Below are 15,928 nucleotides of genomic sequence, written 5' to 3' on the forward strand. Positions count from 1 at the left end.
TTTCTGTCCATTTCTCGTTGTGTGCTCCTCTCTGTCATTCTTCCATTGTGCCTGTGCTTTTATCATCTCTTATTCATCCCTCTTTCCTCTGAAATATTCCAGTAATCGTGATCATTACGTCACTCTTATCATTATTGCACTATTGTCATTATACCACCATTATCATTACAACACTGGTATGTTTACAGAACTGCCACAGTCAATGGGGTTTCATGCATTCTGACTTCTTTACAGTGTCAAATGTGCTGTCTTCTCATGCTTGACATGGTCAACTTGTCAAAAAACAAGTTGGGCGTATTATGTAGTATTTCTGTGCTCGATACACTCCCCCAAGGTTCGTATAGGTTACGGAAAGTTTTTTTCGAACATGATAAACCGTTACGCAACAACCTTTCTTACACGGATATTTAAAGGGTACGATAATATTCTGTAAGTACTCAAGATTAACATGAGAGATGCAGAAACTGTCTGAGTTACGACACTTTAATACAACAGCACTCATGAAAGGCAGGGACATTACAAATCAGATTTTCCCACAATGTTTACACACAATAACACACACAATTTTCTGTGATAGTGGAGACTATGAGGTTTCTCTTCTGAGCTAATGAAATTTCCCCCCTACTCCTAATGCAAAATTCAATCTTTTTTCATAAAAAATGTATCCTATGTTTATTAAGTTGTTGTTCCCACAGGGATGTAGATATACAGTAAAGTGCAGATTGTAGACTGTAAATGTATTTGTTCGCGTTTGTCTGCATAAAATAGAAACAAGAAGTGTGCATGGTCGTCAGTTTTTTGGTTGCGCTGGTGCATTGCGCAGTTCCCTACACACAGTGGGTGAACATAAAACTCAAGCTAACTCCCAGGAACCAAACTGTATAACTCTTTTCTCCTCCAAACTTCACAAACTCCCATATATAATGTCATTTCTGAACTTAACCTCTGTGTTTTAACAGTCTAAATGAACCAGAATCTTCGCTATCTGTACAGAACAGTATATACTGTATTCTAATCACATTAGGTCTGGTGCTGTTATTCTCCCTCTCTTTCTTACCTTCTCTCTCTCTCATATGGTTAGACACACACTGTAAAATATTACAATTGAAATGTGAAACAATGGGGTGTGTAATCTGTATTCATGAGCCATTTGTGTATAGATTATCATTTATAAATGGCAGCCGGTTGCAAAATATTATGAAAGTTTTGTGAATTTCTAACATGCTCAACAGGAGTCAAGGCATTTTGTGTGTGAATACATCCTCCTCTCTTCGCACCCTCTCCTTCTCTTTCTCTGCTAAAATATTCCCAATAATGAAGAAAAACATTATGACATTAATTTATAATGTATTGTATTAATTTATTTATAGCAAGGGTGAGTTATGAATGCATGAGCCACATCACGATGCCACTGAATAATTCGACTGCCGGCTTTTTACAGACCAGTTGAAAAGAAAAATTACAATTTAAAGACGAACAAATAGACTTTTTATGTTGCGTTTAATTTTGTGTTGAGAACCATCATAAAAACATATTTAGTAATACTTTCACAGTTTTGAGAATTTGGGATTAAATATGATTGTGATATATATTTCCTATGATTTTGGGGTTGAAATATGACCCAGGAAAATGCATTGGCAGTCTCTCATTTTGACTTCCAGCCAGCTTCATGTAAATTAGATCCTTCCATCTTTCCACAAATCAGACGAGTATAATCCTCCACAGTAGCCCCATATTCTTGTCCCCTTTGTTTGGTGCTTATCAAGGCACACAGCTTGTTATCAGACACATTTATTCAAGTTTTCGCTACATTCGGCTCAAACTTCCACAATCTGTGTGATCGAATTGAACTGTACCTTATTTTATAATTTGGCATTTTTTATTACGCTGCAAGGCAAGATGGCATAAGAGTGAATGAGCAAAGTACGAAAGACTAAGTTGAGTATTTGAGCGTCTGTTGGCCTGAGCGGCGTAAAAAAGGAGGAAAATTTTCAGAGCTGTGGGAGGAAACACAGCATGGGATCACAGGAAGTCCTGCAGTCAGTGAAGCATGATTCAGCCCAGACGCTCTCAGGGAGGTTGTCACACGGGGTCAGTCTGTCGCATCGCTGCGCAAAATGTGACAGTAATGCACAAAAGTTCAGATGAGTTTTCGAAAGACAAGCTCCGTGATGTTAAGCGACGGTATTTATAGTTCAACCGCCATCTGTTAAACACAAAGAAGCATGTACGGTAATTGTTAATAATTAATTATCATCAATTCCAACCACAGAGTTCTGTGATCTCTAAAGAAATTGAATATTTCATTTAATGAGTCACAAATGTTGCTGTTTAAATACACCCCACATTTTTTCAAAAGACGACATACAAATGATGCAGAAAGAGTCTGTCTGACCTGTTCATTGCCATCTGAATTCATAAACGTTAACAAGAAGAGGTGTGAAAACGGGCTCAAGAGAGGCGCTGGGCACTAGCATGAGCTGAAGTACGTTAATTCGAGACAAACATGGGGAATGATACACAGATATACACACATCACTCTAACAACAAGCACATCTGTTCCTGAACTGCGCAACCCTGCCAGATTGCGTTTAATTAAGAGTTGTTTTTATCTGCGGTGCTTTGTGTGTGTTTAAATAAATGATGCCTTCACTTTGTTATAAAGCTCTGATACCACACAAAGACTATGGCTGCGCCACAGGCATTTAGAGCACCTGTGGAAGTATGTGTGTGTCGGCTCATGTGTGTTTCATCACGCAGTGCCGAGCTACAAATGCCCGCTGTCACCCCTATTTCACCCCCCATTACCCTAGGCAGGAGGGCCAGTAGACTGAGTGAGGGCACAGCAAATGAGAGTAAATAGAGAGAGGGAGGGAGGAGGGAGGGAGGAAGAAACAAAAGAACGAAACATAAAAGGACATAGAAGGAAAATGTCTTTAATTGTTATTTTGACGTTCCAATAGAACAATCATACAGATTTTGTCCAGTAAACAATTTCTTCGGCAGTCTCGTGCATGTAGCCTATCTTCTCCATCTGTGTCTGTGTGTACGGAAGGGTGACCACAACTGCCATTTTTCCCGGATGCGTCCTGGGCAGGTTTTTTTATGAGGTCGCATTTGTCAGGCGCATACGTCATCGAGGTTTATTATTTCAGGTTTTATTTCAGGAAAGGTACCGTTACATTTCAAGGTAAGAATGAAACTACAATCATTATGCCTTAAGGGAAATAAATGTTCATTTTATAATGTTAAATGAGACAACAGCGATGACGTATGCGGCCGACAAATACGACCTCTGGAGGACACAGCCTTCTAATTGATACGCAGCTATGGAAATCCTGGCCAGGACGCGTCGGGGATGGTCACCCTGGTCACCCTGGTACGATCACCAGTGTATGGGTTTGTGACTGTGTGGCTTTCAGTGGGAACCACAAAAGAAACCTTTAAACAACCAAACACACAAACAGACTAACACACAGAATATTTAAAATGTGGAAGTGCGTTACTAGCAAGATCAGAAATTCAGCAAGGCACCAATGGTGCCAAGAGTGTTGGCACAAAAATGCTCTGGCTTTTCTTCTTTTGAATCTATCGTGAAGAATTTGATACTTGATAATAGTACTTTGATACTATATTCTTCGTACTGTAGATACAGGTAGAAGATTAATACTTTTAATTGGTAAAGAAAAAATACATTACATTTTAGATAAAGTTTGTATTGTATTACTTGTATTGCCATTCCAGTCCAGTGTCTGGTGAATTTCAACTAAATCAAACCTCAGGAGTGATATAAAATCATCCAACAGCATTTTTTTTTATATATACATATATTGTACATGTCTTACTCGTGTATTGCTTAAAAGTAAATATGAACTTGTTTTCTTTGCAATACTTGCTACAGAGCATCTTTTCAGTTATTTTGACCCGTTTCTCCAGTTTTCATTTTCTGCAAATAAATGCAAAATTTTTATTTGGGATTTGGGAGAAATATTGATAGTAGTTTACAGAACTAAATAGAAATAATTTTACCTTAACACATACCTATAAATAGTATATTCACAAAAACTTAAAAAATTAATTATTTTTCCGCAGCTTATTTTTTTTGTTTTGTTCAGTTGTGTTCCTGTTCGGGTCATTTAGATGACTTGGGTTCATTAGTTCCTTTTCCATTTTCCTGTGTTACTTGTTGGTTCTTTAGTTCTTAGTCTTTATACACTTTTGTTAGCGTTAGTTCAGCTAAACGCACCGATGAAAATGGTCAGCCAAATCATGTGCAACACTGTTGGCAAACATGGTAGTGGGCAAAATAGCATCTGTTCGTAGAAAATCTTACACAGATTCCTTTTTATTTTTATTTCCGGCGCAGAATATCCCAGTAATTTAAATCCAGCCATGTAGAAATGGATTTTTGAATGTTGATTGTCAGAATGGTATCAGGTAACTGTAATAACTTCTAATCTTAAGTAATTGGTTCTGATGCATTGTGAATGCATATGATCTCTTTAAACCTTTTACAGAAAATGTCATCTTATGTCTTGAAAGCAGTTCAATAGACCCACAAAAACACAAGAAGGCAACACGGAAGGTAATCAGAGAAGTGGGCCCTGATGCTTATTTAATTTTCCTGTCTACATTTTGCTGAGGATTCTTTTAAAGCAATTTTATACACGTAAATAGTGATTGCAATGCCCCATTCACACACAGCAAAATTGCCAGTGTTAAAAAAGGTCAAATTAACTCTCACAGTGTATATATAATCCACACCTGAATAGTGATTTGACACACATCGTAAATACATCGTAAATCATTTGGCTATGAAAACAAATATAGTTAAGCGAGTCATTTTTGTTCGTTAGTAAATCGAAAACTCAAAAATAGGCCTACCTTGTGTCTGTGTCTAAATCATATGAATACATTAGTCCAAATTTAAGGTCAGATGCGACGCTTCTTTACGCTGTTTAAACTTGAAATTACTTCAAAACTATTAACACAAAAATACACCGCTTCAATAAACTTGCTTACCAACCTTTAAAACAGGGCTGTGTGCAGCTGCCGTGCCCGTGCTGCGGAGAAGCCTGTGTGTTTCTGTGCATACACTGTTAACAGACTCCACACTTCCACCCAAACATTTACGTGCTTGTTTTTCTCATCAAAAACATTGTAAACAATATAAGCATGACGATCATATACAGTACCAACCTAAGTGTTTATTTATGCTTTTTAATGCATTATGTGCAATGTGCTTTAGGTCATATTGACAGGTTTTTCATTTGACCTGCGTGATCTTATTGCTAAATGGCTACAAAATCGAAATGCCAAAAAACTTTTTAACAAATAAACTTATTTTTAAACTCACATTTTGTTCATCATATTACAAAAAATTATTATACTTTGCCTTTTGTATTGCGGTTAGGCAATGTTGCAAAAACACTGGCTAAGTTTTACTTCGCAGCATTCCATTATATTTTTTCATTAAATTTGTGTAAATTTGCACCAAACAAGCCTGAACAATTTACTTTTATTTGTTTTCATATGTCATTTTATATTTAGCTTATATTTAGCTTAATCTTGTTGGGCTATAGCCCACCTTGTGTTCTTGTGCCTCATTTCTCTTTATTGTTCTGCATTTACTAATACAAAATTGAAGAATTTTTTGAAATTGACGTCTTTGTCATTTGCAAAAGGCAAAAATATACTGTATGCTACAGAATAATAAAAAAATAGATTATTAAGGTCTATTTGACATTAAATAAAGGAAGGCAGTAATAATAACATATCATGCTATTTAGCCACCTTAAAACACTGCACGCACACACAGATTCCAGAGAATCACTGACAGTGTGAATAAACAAAATGTCATAATCCCAGGACAAATTCCGGGACACATTTTCCATGTATTTTCCAGGATCTCTGTGTGCTTTGCACCCACAGACCAATCGCCCCCCACCCCCCACACACACACACACACACACTTGGCCAGGATAATGTGGCTGACGGAGCCAAGAAATACCCATAATGGAGATAAATCTAAAGTTGATTTGGAGGTGAAATCTTAGTAATGACCGTGGCTGTTTTAATGGCTTTTCATACAAGACCAAAAGCCATTTACCTTTGTTAAGGTTCACATGAAGTCTTTAAGGCCAACATACATGTTTCAGCAGGAAATTCTAAAACATGCAGTCCAGCATTTATGTTGGATGCCACTTGAAACTGGTCCAATCTTTGTCAGAACCAGTTTGAGTTTTTGTTTAATGAGAATTTAAAGAGTGAAGTGAGGAGATTTTGGCCGGTCCTTAAAGGACATCAAAGACCCCTTTAAAGGGTTGTTTGAGGGTTAAACTTGTTTTTGGTACTGTAAATCCAGTGTAATTCAAACAGTGTCACCTCTATACCTTTTAAACACCAGTTTGTTTCCTTGTGGGACAGTAAGTGCACAGCCTGTGGGTGAACCACGGGCATGAGGCTGAGAACAGGGTGTTTACGGGGGTGTTCATTGTCATTTTATGCTCAGTAAAGGAGTATCATATGAAGTCACTGATGTCACACTGTCAGGTATGAACTTTATGACAGATAAATCCGTTGTGAACTGTCTCCCCACAGTAATTTCGACACGTCACACATTACTTCATATAAATGGCCTAATTTAGGCAGTGTCATGATGGGTTCCCGGTTAAGAAGAGAGAATGTTTCATGTTCTTATGCAGTTCTGAAAGTATATATGTGAAGAAGTTTGGGTTCAGGCATTTTATTTCCACAAGAGAATTTCTGCATCCTCTTTGGAGATGTTACTGTGTCTGTGTGTGTGTGTGCGTGCGTGCGTGCGTGTGTTTCTGATGACTTGGAGGCAGATGAAACACTTTTTTTTCCAAATTAGGGCACCCACTCTCTCACCCTCTCTATCTCTCTTCTCTGTAGTGTCTCATAAAAACTATAAACACCATTCTAACCCATTCTAACCATGCCGTTATAGTGTCAATTCTTCTATTTTTACAAAGCCAAACTAAATTATTTACTGTAATGAGTTTAGTGGTTATTCAAGCGCTTTCCTTAATGTGTTTGTATTTTATGGTCCTCTATATACCTTCTTCTTTAAAATGCTGACGGTCCTTCCTCAGCATCCAGCAATTCTCTTTAACCTCACAGTTTTAATGCATGATTTAATGCTTAGCATGCTAAACAGTTCCGGTTACTGTAGCTCAATCAATGGTGCATTGCATTACAAGATGTGGGGTTTGAATGGAGTGTACGTTGCTTTGGCTAAAGGCATCAAATAATGTAATCATTGCCAAATGCCATAGTGACACATCGTAATACAGTCTTCATTTGCAAATCTATCTGCAGTATTTCTTAACCAGTTTTGTTTTTTCTTTCTTCCATTTCTCTTCTTTTCCACCGCAGGTTTCCTCAGCACAGGAGATCAGTCTGCTAAAGGTAACTATGGCCTGTTGGATCAAATCCAGGCCCTGCGCTGGCTAAATGAGAATATTGGACACTTTGGCGGCGACCCTGAGCGGATCACTATCTTTGGCTCTGGTGCTGGAGCATCTTGTGTCAACCTGCTAATCCTGTCACACCACTCTGAGGGTAAGTGAGATGTGTGTGTGCAGGTTTGGCTTTACCTACTTAAGGTTTAAACATACATTTTATTTGCTTTTCACTTTGGAGTTTGGTTTACGGTTAGGCTATAATTATCATTAAGTTTATACGAAAACAATGTTTAAGAAATGTCCTCACTAATACAGTAAAATGAACCTGTATGTGTGTATTTGTGTGTGTATGTAGTTTATTACTGTCACAGACTGCGTCTGTCTTGTTAAAGTAACGGTGTATGTGTAATTACCTCACAAAGTGTCGTCCATAAGTGTCGTCTTAACTTTGTTCTTTGCATTCCCTGCCAAAAAAGTCCACCTTCACCCCCACCATCTTCATCATCATTGTCATCCTCACCTAACATCAGTCCTGCAGCCCTCGGCTGTCAGTCATGCAAGGTAAGCCATGACAACCACTACCCCTGGAGACACCAATCATGTCATCTCCTTGAGTCAGTTCCTTGTACGAAAATCCAACCTAACAACAACAGGAAGCGCTAAACCAATAAAGCAGATGAATATGGGTAAGAACATGAGGTTGCTGGTTTGTTAATAAAGTAATAAGGTAGAGTATCATTGATGCAAAAACTGAAGTTGATAGACAAAAATAGCTTCTTTAATACACCTGTCTGATATTCTTCTCTTGTTTGTTTTCATATTAATGCTTTGTGTGAGTTGGAACTGACATTCAATGCTTTCATTAATTCCATCCCTCTAACATCATAACTATCTTGTAAATATGAATGAATAACTATGTCTGTTATCTGTGTGGGCTACAAGTATGTTGAACATATTACATAGCCTACCATTAAAACCACTGCACCACGGTGTAGCACAGATACTGTACATGATATGTAATCATTTTTTATGCACTACAGTTAACAGCTTGCTGTTGCTCTCTTCCACCCCAGGGCTGTTTCAGAGAGCCATTGCTCAGAGTGGTTCAGCCATCTCTAGCTGGTCCATCAATTACCAGCCCTTGAAATACACCAAGATTCTGGCACGTAAAGTGGGATGCACTTATGGGGAGACCGCAGACCTGGTGGACTGTCTCCGCAGAAAAAACATCAGAGAACTGGTGGATCAAGACATCCAGCCAGCCCGCTATCATATTGCATTTGGACCTGTTGTGGATGGAGATGTTGTGCCAGATGACCCTGAGATCTTGATGCAGCAGGTGATGATGAAATTACAGTTAATAAAATCTGAATTTTGTCATGGTAAATCTTAAGAATTAGGGTTCAATGTCCAGTAAACCATCCTTTTTGTGTAGCAAACTAGTTTTTCATCACACATTTAGCATATATTTGCCTTATGGACTACATGAAAATGACACCATTACGAAGTAATACTCTTATATTAAAGATAGTCTATGCCAAACTGTTCATTGCATTTTTTGGGTCCAAAGATACAGCAGTAAATAAATCCATTATTTTACCACTAGGGGGAGTTCTTGAACTACGACCTTTTGATTGGTGTAAATCAAGGTGAGGGGCTCAAGTTTGTGGATGACGGGGGCACTGAGAGTGAGGAGGGAATTTCAGCCGCAGCCTTTGACTACACCATCTCCAACTTTGTAGACAACCTCTATGGATACCCTGAAGGTGAGGTCTACAATCCCAAGAAAGTGCTTTAAAATATCACCTGCCTGTAAATGTATTATTATTATATAAACACGCACATTTTTATATACAGTATGACAAAATGTCCTTTATATCCTTTATATTACAAATAATTTTCCACTGCTTTTTCAAGCTTTTTCGAATTAGATTATGATTTTCTGTTTAAGACAGAACGTTCCTAATTATTTTTGCTAGATTTTCTTTTGCCCAGGTAAAACTGAAGTGTGTCTGGAAGGACTCATTGACTCATTGACAATACCGAGTACTACAATGTCATTGTGATAGGTGCTATTTCTACATTTATCCACCAGAGGGCAATAAAAGACAAGTTATAACATTTTATACTGTATGTGCTCTTATAACTTATTCAAGCAACCACCTCTTTATCATCTGATGACCTTATATTTTAATGGATATAATTTAGTATTATTAACGTATTATTACCCTAAATATTATTACAGTAAGTCACTTTGTAAGCAGAATAAGTCAAGTTATTTACTTTCTTCTTCAGAACACACACAAACAAATTCAGTAACTTCAAGTTATCCATATAAATTAAAATCCCAAAAAACACAACTTTGTATACTGTACAGACAAATGGCAGCATTATAATACATAATACATTTTTAAGAAAGTAAATGCAAATGTAAATGTGGTTCTGATGTGTTATGTGACTGGACATCATAACATTACGATACAAGCAGAGTTAATTATAGTTATAGTATGATTTTAGTTATTAATGTTGGACCCCTTTAAATTCTATTGTACAGTGTGTATACTTTACATTTTTCATCATTTTATTTACTCCTTGCCAAAACCTTTTAATGATCCTTTCTCTTTCTCGGTTCCATCCACATACCTAAATCTTTTTCTTCACTCCTATTACTTTTTCTAGGCAAAGACATTCTGAGAGAGACTATTAAGTTCATGTACACGGACTGGGCAGACCGAGACAATGGCGATATGCGGCGCAAGACTCTTCTCGCACTATTCACTGATCATCAATGGGTGGCGCCAGCCGTCGCTACTGCCAAGCTTCATGCTGAGTACCAGTCTCCCGTCTACTTCTACACATTCTACCACCACTGCCAAACAGAGACAAGACCCGAATGGGCTGACGCGGCACACGGGGATGAGATTCCCTATGTGTTTGGGGTGCCCATGATCGGCGCTACAGATCTTTTCCCTTGCAACTTTTCCAAAAATGATGTCATGCTTAGTGCTGTGGTCATGACCTACTGGACCAACTTTGCCAAGACAGGGTGAGTGTGCATATATAGTATTATTATATACAATTTACATGTATAGGGGCGGACTTGGTGATTTGGGGGCCCTAGGCAATTTCAAGAATGGGGCACCAACAAACGTATCATGCACCCTTTAAAAACCTTATTTTGCTGTCTCTTTCTCAAAACAATCAATCTTTTTCTCTACATTTTTAAATAAACAGTATGTCACATCTAACTGTCTGTAAACAATTTATCTCAAAATGCAATAAAACTAACTCACAAATAAAAAACTAAAATCTATGTACACATATCCACCATCGACTTATCTTTTTAGTTTTGCTTATTAATGAAGTTGCTGCTTGTGAATCAACGTGAATCTGTGTGATGTTTGCGTGCTGATCTTGGGCTTGGGTGACAAAATTTGTTTAATGAAAACCGGGGACATTTTCATGTTAAGTGGTCAAAATATAATAGAAATCTAATTTGTTATAATTAACCAATTAATAAACGGGGACAAAACATTTTTGTCTTTTTTTTGCTGCACATAATTATTAATGTGTTTTTGTACCATTGAAATGAATTACAAATTGTTATACATTTTTAAAACCAGTAATACAAGGCAGGGTTCAAACACGGGTAAACAATACAAGGATAATATTACGCTCAGAAATGTAGCCGGGGCAAACAAGACTTCGCAATGTGTTCATGGGCAGGTAGAGTTTAAATAGTCTGGTGACTGCTGTTGATCAGGTGTCCAGTACTCAGTCCCAGCATGTGCCTTTTTGGGAAATGTAGTTCTTAGCCAGAGCTAATGCGCATGAGAGTGAGACCTCCGGTGGCCGACACTGGCATTCGTGACACCATTGCAAATGATCAGTTACATGCATTAACACAAAATTCAATAACAAATATGAAAACAAATGACAAATAATACTGTAGTTACCATATTTTAAATTCTCTAATTGTATTTCATATTTAAATGTTTACAAACTGTGTACAGTTATTACAACCAGTAATTAAAACTTTTACAATAACTTTCTATGTTTGTGCTTTTGGAAATGGACCTTTACATTACGCTTTTTATTTGCATTTAAGGCTCATTTTGTGCACAGATATGCTTTCTTTGAATGTAATAGTTGTCAATGTAATTGCTTGGATAAATACTTTTTTTGTTTTTATCGCTGCATACTTTCACCAACGTATGTGTGAGAATCACTAGATCAGTGGTGGGAATTCTGTGTTGTGACGACGGAACTTAATGGTAAAGATTATAATTGCTATGCAGCAAAAGCCCAAGTAATTAGTCAAGTAATTAAAATGATCACTACATGGTTGCTCTGGTACTCCGCAGGATATGGTGATCAGGCTTTTTCTGGTTGTTTTGGACGTGCTGTAAAATGGGGACATTTCCGGGGACAGGTGCAAAAAACCAGGACAGTCCCCAGAAAACAGGGACATCTGAAAAAATATGATTGAAAACGAATATGTTATACATGCTTTATATAAACTTCTGGGTATTTGTTGGGGAACCGCTTACCTCTCCTATTGGTTAAGTCCGACCCTCTATATGTATTAAATTGATAAAACATACATAAAATAACATAAAGATCTGTTTTCTCTAGGGATCCCAATTTACCTGTTCCTCAGGACACCAAATTCATTCACACCAAGCCCAATCGCTTTGAGGAAGTGATCTGGACCAAGTTCAACTCTAAAGACAAGCAGTATCTCCACATCGGCCTTAAACCTCGTATCCGTGACAACTACCGTGCAAACAAGGTTGCCTTCTGGCTGGAATTGGTTCCTCACCTCCACAATCTCCCCGATGAGCTCCTCAGCTCCACCACAACTCGGTTGCCTCCGGGAACCGCCCGTACTCCACACTGGAAGGGCCAAGGACCTCGTACGACACGCCATCCCTTTCCTACTTTGCCTTCAGAACCAGATCCAGATGGTTCAGAGGCCCCCAGATTCTCGCCCTTCCCAAGCGACATCCGGGACTACTCCACTGAATTGAGCGTGACGGTAGCTGTTGGTGCCTCTCTGCTCTTTCTCAACATCCTTGCATTCGCTGCACTTTACTACAAACGGGATAAACGACACGAGATGCGTCGGCACCGACTCTCCCCACAGCGCGGCATACCCTCTAATGATTTAGCACACAGCCAAGAAGAGGAGATCATGTCGCTGCAAATGAAGCATTCGGAGCATGACTCGCATCATGACATGGAGCCACTGCGACCGCATGATATTTTACGACCTGCGTGCCCACCTGACTACACGTTGGCCCTGAGACGGGCGCCCGACGACGTTCCGCTAATGACCCCCAATACCATTACCATGATTCCTAGTACCATCACCGGCATGCAATCCCTTCATGCTTTCAACACCTTCCCCACAACCACCGGCCACAACAACACCTTACCCCACCCTCACTCTACCACCCGTGTATAGTACAGCCCCCGAAACAATTGCAAATCCAGATTTCGCTATCTGTCCAAACTTTGAAAAAGCGTATTCTGTTCTCTGCCGTCGTCACAGACAAATATCAGAGGACTGCTATGCGTTGTGCACACTTGTAGAGGTGTGTTTGTTGACTCTACAGCGAGCAACAGCATCAGCCAGCAGTGACAAGTCATTTGTCTTTTCCTGGATTTGTTTTTCCACGATGTCCTGATGGGGAAGTTTCTGAAGGAGTGACTGCTAGTTGATTGACTAATAATCCGATAAAAGGGGAAATTCTACCTTTTTTCCCCACTTCTCTCACTGAACTGGCAGAGTGCAGATATCATGCCTCCATATACTTTCATTCGCTTTTATCCGTCTTTTTTATGCCATCACAGTGCTTTCCCTACCAAATCATGCGTCTCTCTCTCCTGTGAGCACTGTTTGAATGTGATCTGTAATCTTGAATCATGTCGTACATGAGTTGTAGGGGCATTCGCTAAAAACAAAATGTTGTGTTTACCTGCGGTCTTGTGTCAAGTATTAAATTATACCTTCTAACAACAGATACAGAGAATGAGAAAACCTGATAATTTTTGACAGGAGACAAAACAAAAGTGCCAACCTACTCTCTTTCTTTCTCTCTCTATCTCTCTTTCTCAGATGTTTTTATGACATTACATCACACGTATTTGATTTCCCTGTGTGTTATTTCTTAGGCTGATTTTTGTATGTACAGATATATAGACAAATATATAAAGAATGATATATATTTACATGGATTGCTCAGTGGGATCTATGCATGAAATATTTTTAAGCAACAAGTACACTGAGCTGAACAACCCTTACAGCACATTTTGTTTGCATATTTGTTTACATGTTTTAATTTGCTTGCTTACAACTGTTACAAAAAGGAGGTCAGCATCATTCAGGCTATAACCTCCTCATCACGACGATATTCTCTCTTTCATCCCAATTCAATATTGCTATTGGCAAAGTTCTTTCATAGGCTTTTTAATTGTCAAGTCGTTGGAGTTTGTGCCATACCATTGTGCTGTACAGTTAGTGCATAAGTGAAAGACCAGAGCTATCGGTGATGGTTTGTGTATGTAGACACATAAGAAAAATTTTCTAGCCACTGTCTCTTACCGTGTGCATTTGTGTGTGAAGTAAAGCTGTATATCAGCCGGTTTGCAGTGGTAACCAAAGGAGTGCATGTGACAGAGAGAGAGAGATAAACAATAGTTTGTTTAGAGAGAGATAGAAATACTTTCTCATAGTTTGAAAAACATCAAAAGGCTCCTAGTAAAAAGTCTGTCTGTTTCTTTCTCTCTCTCCCTCTTTGCCACCAAGCATCTACCCACCTTCACGCCAGGGTACATTCAAATTGTTTGTATCGTGTGAAGTACATTTATAAACAGCTCCTGTATGTTTGAAGGGTCTCACATCCATCTGCACTGCACACCTGACTTTCTTTGGTTACGACAAGCACAGCAAAAAGAGGGGATGTGAAGCAGCTTTACATATATTACATAAATCTTATATACACAAATGGTTTCTCTAAAATACATCTTCAGGATAAAGAGCCAATGGCTTAAGTCAGACCATGTCTTTTCATGCTTTGTTAGTCTAAGTTTTCTGTCACTGTTGTTTCATGGAGGATGAGGATTCATCACTGTTGGCTCAGCTGCCAGTATGTTGAGTCAGAGATGCCTGGGATATTTCTCTCTGCCATACACACGACCAACGTTTTGGAGCAAGAACTAGTGTCAGTATGCTGCACAAAACAATACAACATGATGAAACTCATCTTTGCTAAGAGATCCTTCTGGAGGTTCAGTACTGAATGACATTAAAAGCCCAGTGGAGGAAAATAATAACACAACAATAAATGGAGGAGACTGTAGTTAACTAGACACTACAGGAGATTATTTCTGGATGTCTAAGATTATAGATCTGACCTGTGGATACGTATCATCTGTGGACTTTTATGTGGTTGTAGGTATTACTGCTCCGTTTTAATCCAACTATAAGGAGTTAACTAGATCCGCGTACAAAACGACTTAATTCCAATAATCAATGGCGATTTACGGACAAGTTTAGAATGTTTTGTTATTTTTACAATAATCAATGCCGATTTACGGGACGAGTTTAGAATGTTTTGTTATTTTTCTGGTTTGTTTTTTGTATGCCCAGCCATTAGAGTGTTGTGATACATACAGAATAAAGACTCTTCATCCGTAATGAGCCATTCGTTGGATCTGCCGTTTGGGTTTACAGAGAGAGAATGAGAAATAGAAGTTAACTGTACAATTTAAATGTAAGAACAAACCAACCGAACTATTTGTAAATATTCAGTTACTTGTTTGTTTGCTGTTTTGTTCCCTTCTTTGTTTTTTATTCTGGTCAAATAAAATACGAAATACTTTGTGATCAGGACAACAGGTGCAAGTTCAAATTCAGCCACCAGCAAAACTGAATACCTCATTCACAGGAGGTTACATTTTATTTCTGCTGCTTCTTTTTATTTTTGGGATCTGTGGGTAGAGATTTATTGCTCTTGTATTTAAGCATAAAATGTTGTGTGTCATGTAACATATCAATGTCATTTGAATCATCACAGCGAGTCATGTTTCCAAATATTTACGATACTTAACCTGCCAGTTTACATTGGACAAAACTTTTACAATGGAGATGGACAGTAACTGGAGGCTATCAGATGTATGTGAACTCATTGCAGCATTAAATTCTTACCAAGAGACAGTAGAGAAAATAAAGAATAAGGAAAGGTATCCTTATAAGTGAAATAACGGCATAAAAAGTACATGTATGGCCATGATCTCGGTGTGTGAATTTTGATTATTTAAAAATGACTGAATAAATAAATGAAGCACATGTTATTATTAAAAATATAAAAACATTTTACTGGTTCCTAATTTACACCTGTTGCCCTGTTTACATACATATGTTCAGAAACAGAAAGCCACACTCAAGATGAATAATAAACGTGTTAATAATGGGTTTTAGAAAAGAAAGGATAAAA

The 15,928-nt window shown here is 38.2% G+C and overlaps 1 protein-coding gene across 1 annotated transcript in view; it reads left to right on the top strand.

The window, feature by feature from the left end:
- Positions 1-12,980, top strand: part of nlgn2a (neuroligin 2a) — a gene marked incomplete at its 5' end in the record, with an annotated part of 45,329 nt that extends 32,349 nt beyond the window's left edge. Inside the window, 5 exons of the mRNA XM_079469419.1 lie at positions 7,399-7,588; positions 8,475-8,766; positions 9,034-9,193; positions 10,107-10,473; positions 12,063-12,980. Of these exons, the coding sequence (XP_079325545.1) occupies positions 7,399-7,588; positions 8,475-8,766; positions 9,034-9,193; positions 10,107-10,473; positions 12,063-12,894 (1,841 nt within the window). The 3' untranslated portion in view covers positions 12,895-12,980. The remainder of the gene's footprint in view (positions 1-7,398; positions 7,589-8,474; positions 8,767-9,033; positions 9,194-10,106; positions 10,474-12,062) is intronic.
- Between the last annotated feature and the right edge of the window lie 2,948 nt (positions 12,981-15,928).

The sequence above is a fragment of the Barbatula barbatula genome (genome assembly GCF_947034865.1).
Source record: "Barbatula barbatula genome assembly, chromosome: 1".
In the NCBI taxonomy this organism is placed as follows: Eukaryota; Metazoa; Chordata; class Actinopteri; order Cypriniformes; family Nemacheilidae; genus Barbatula; species Barbatula barbatula.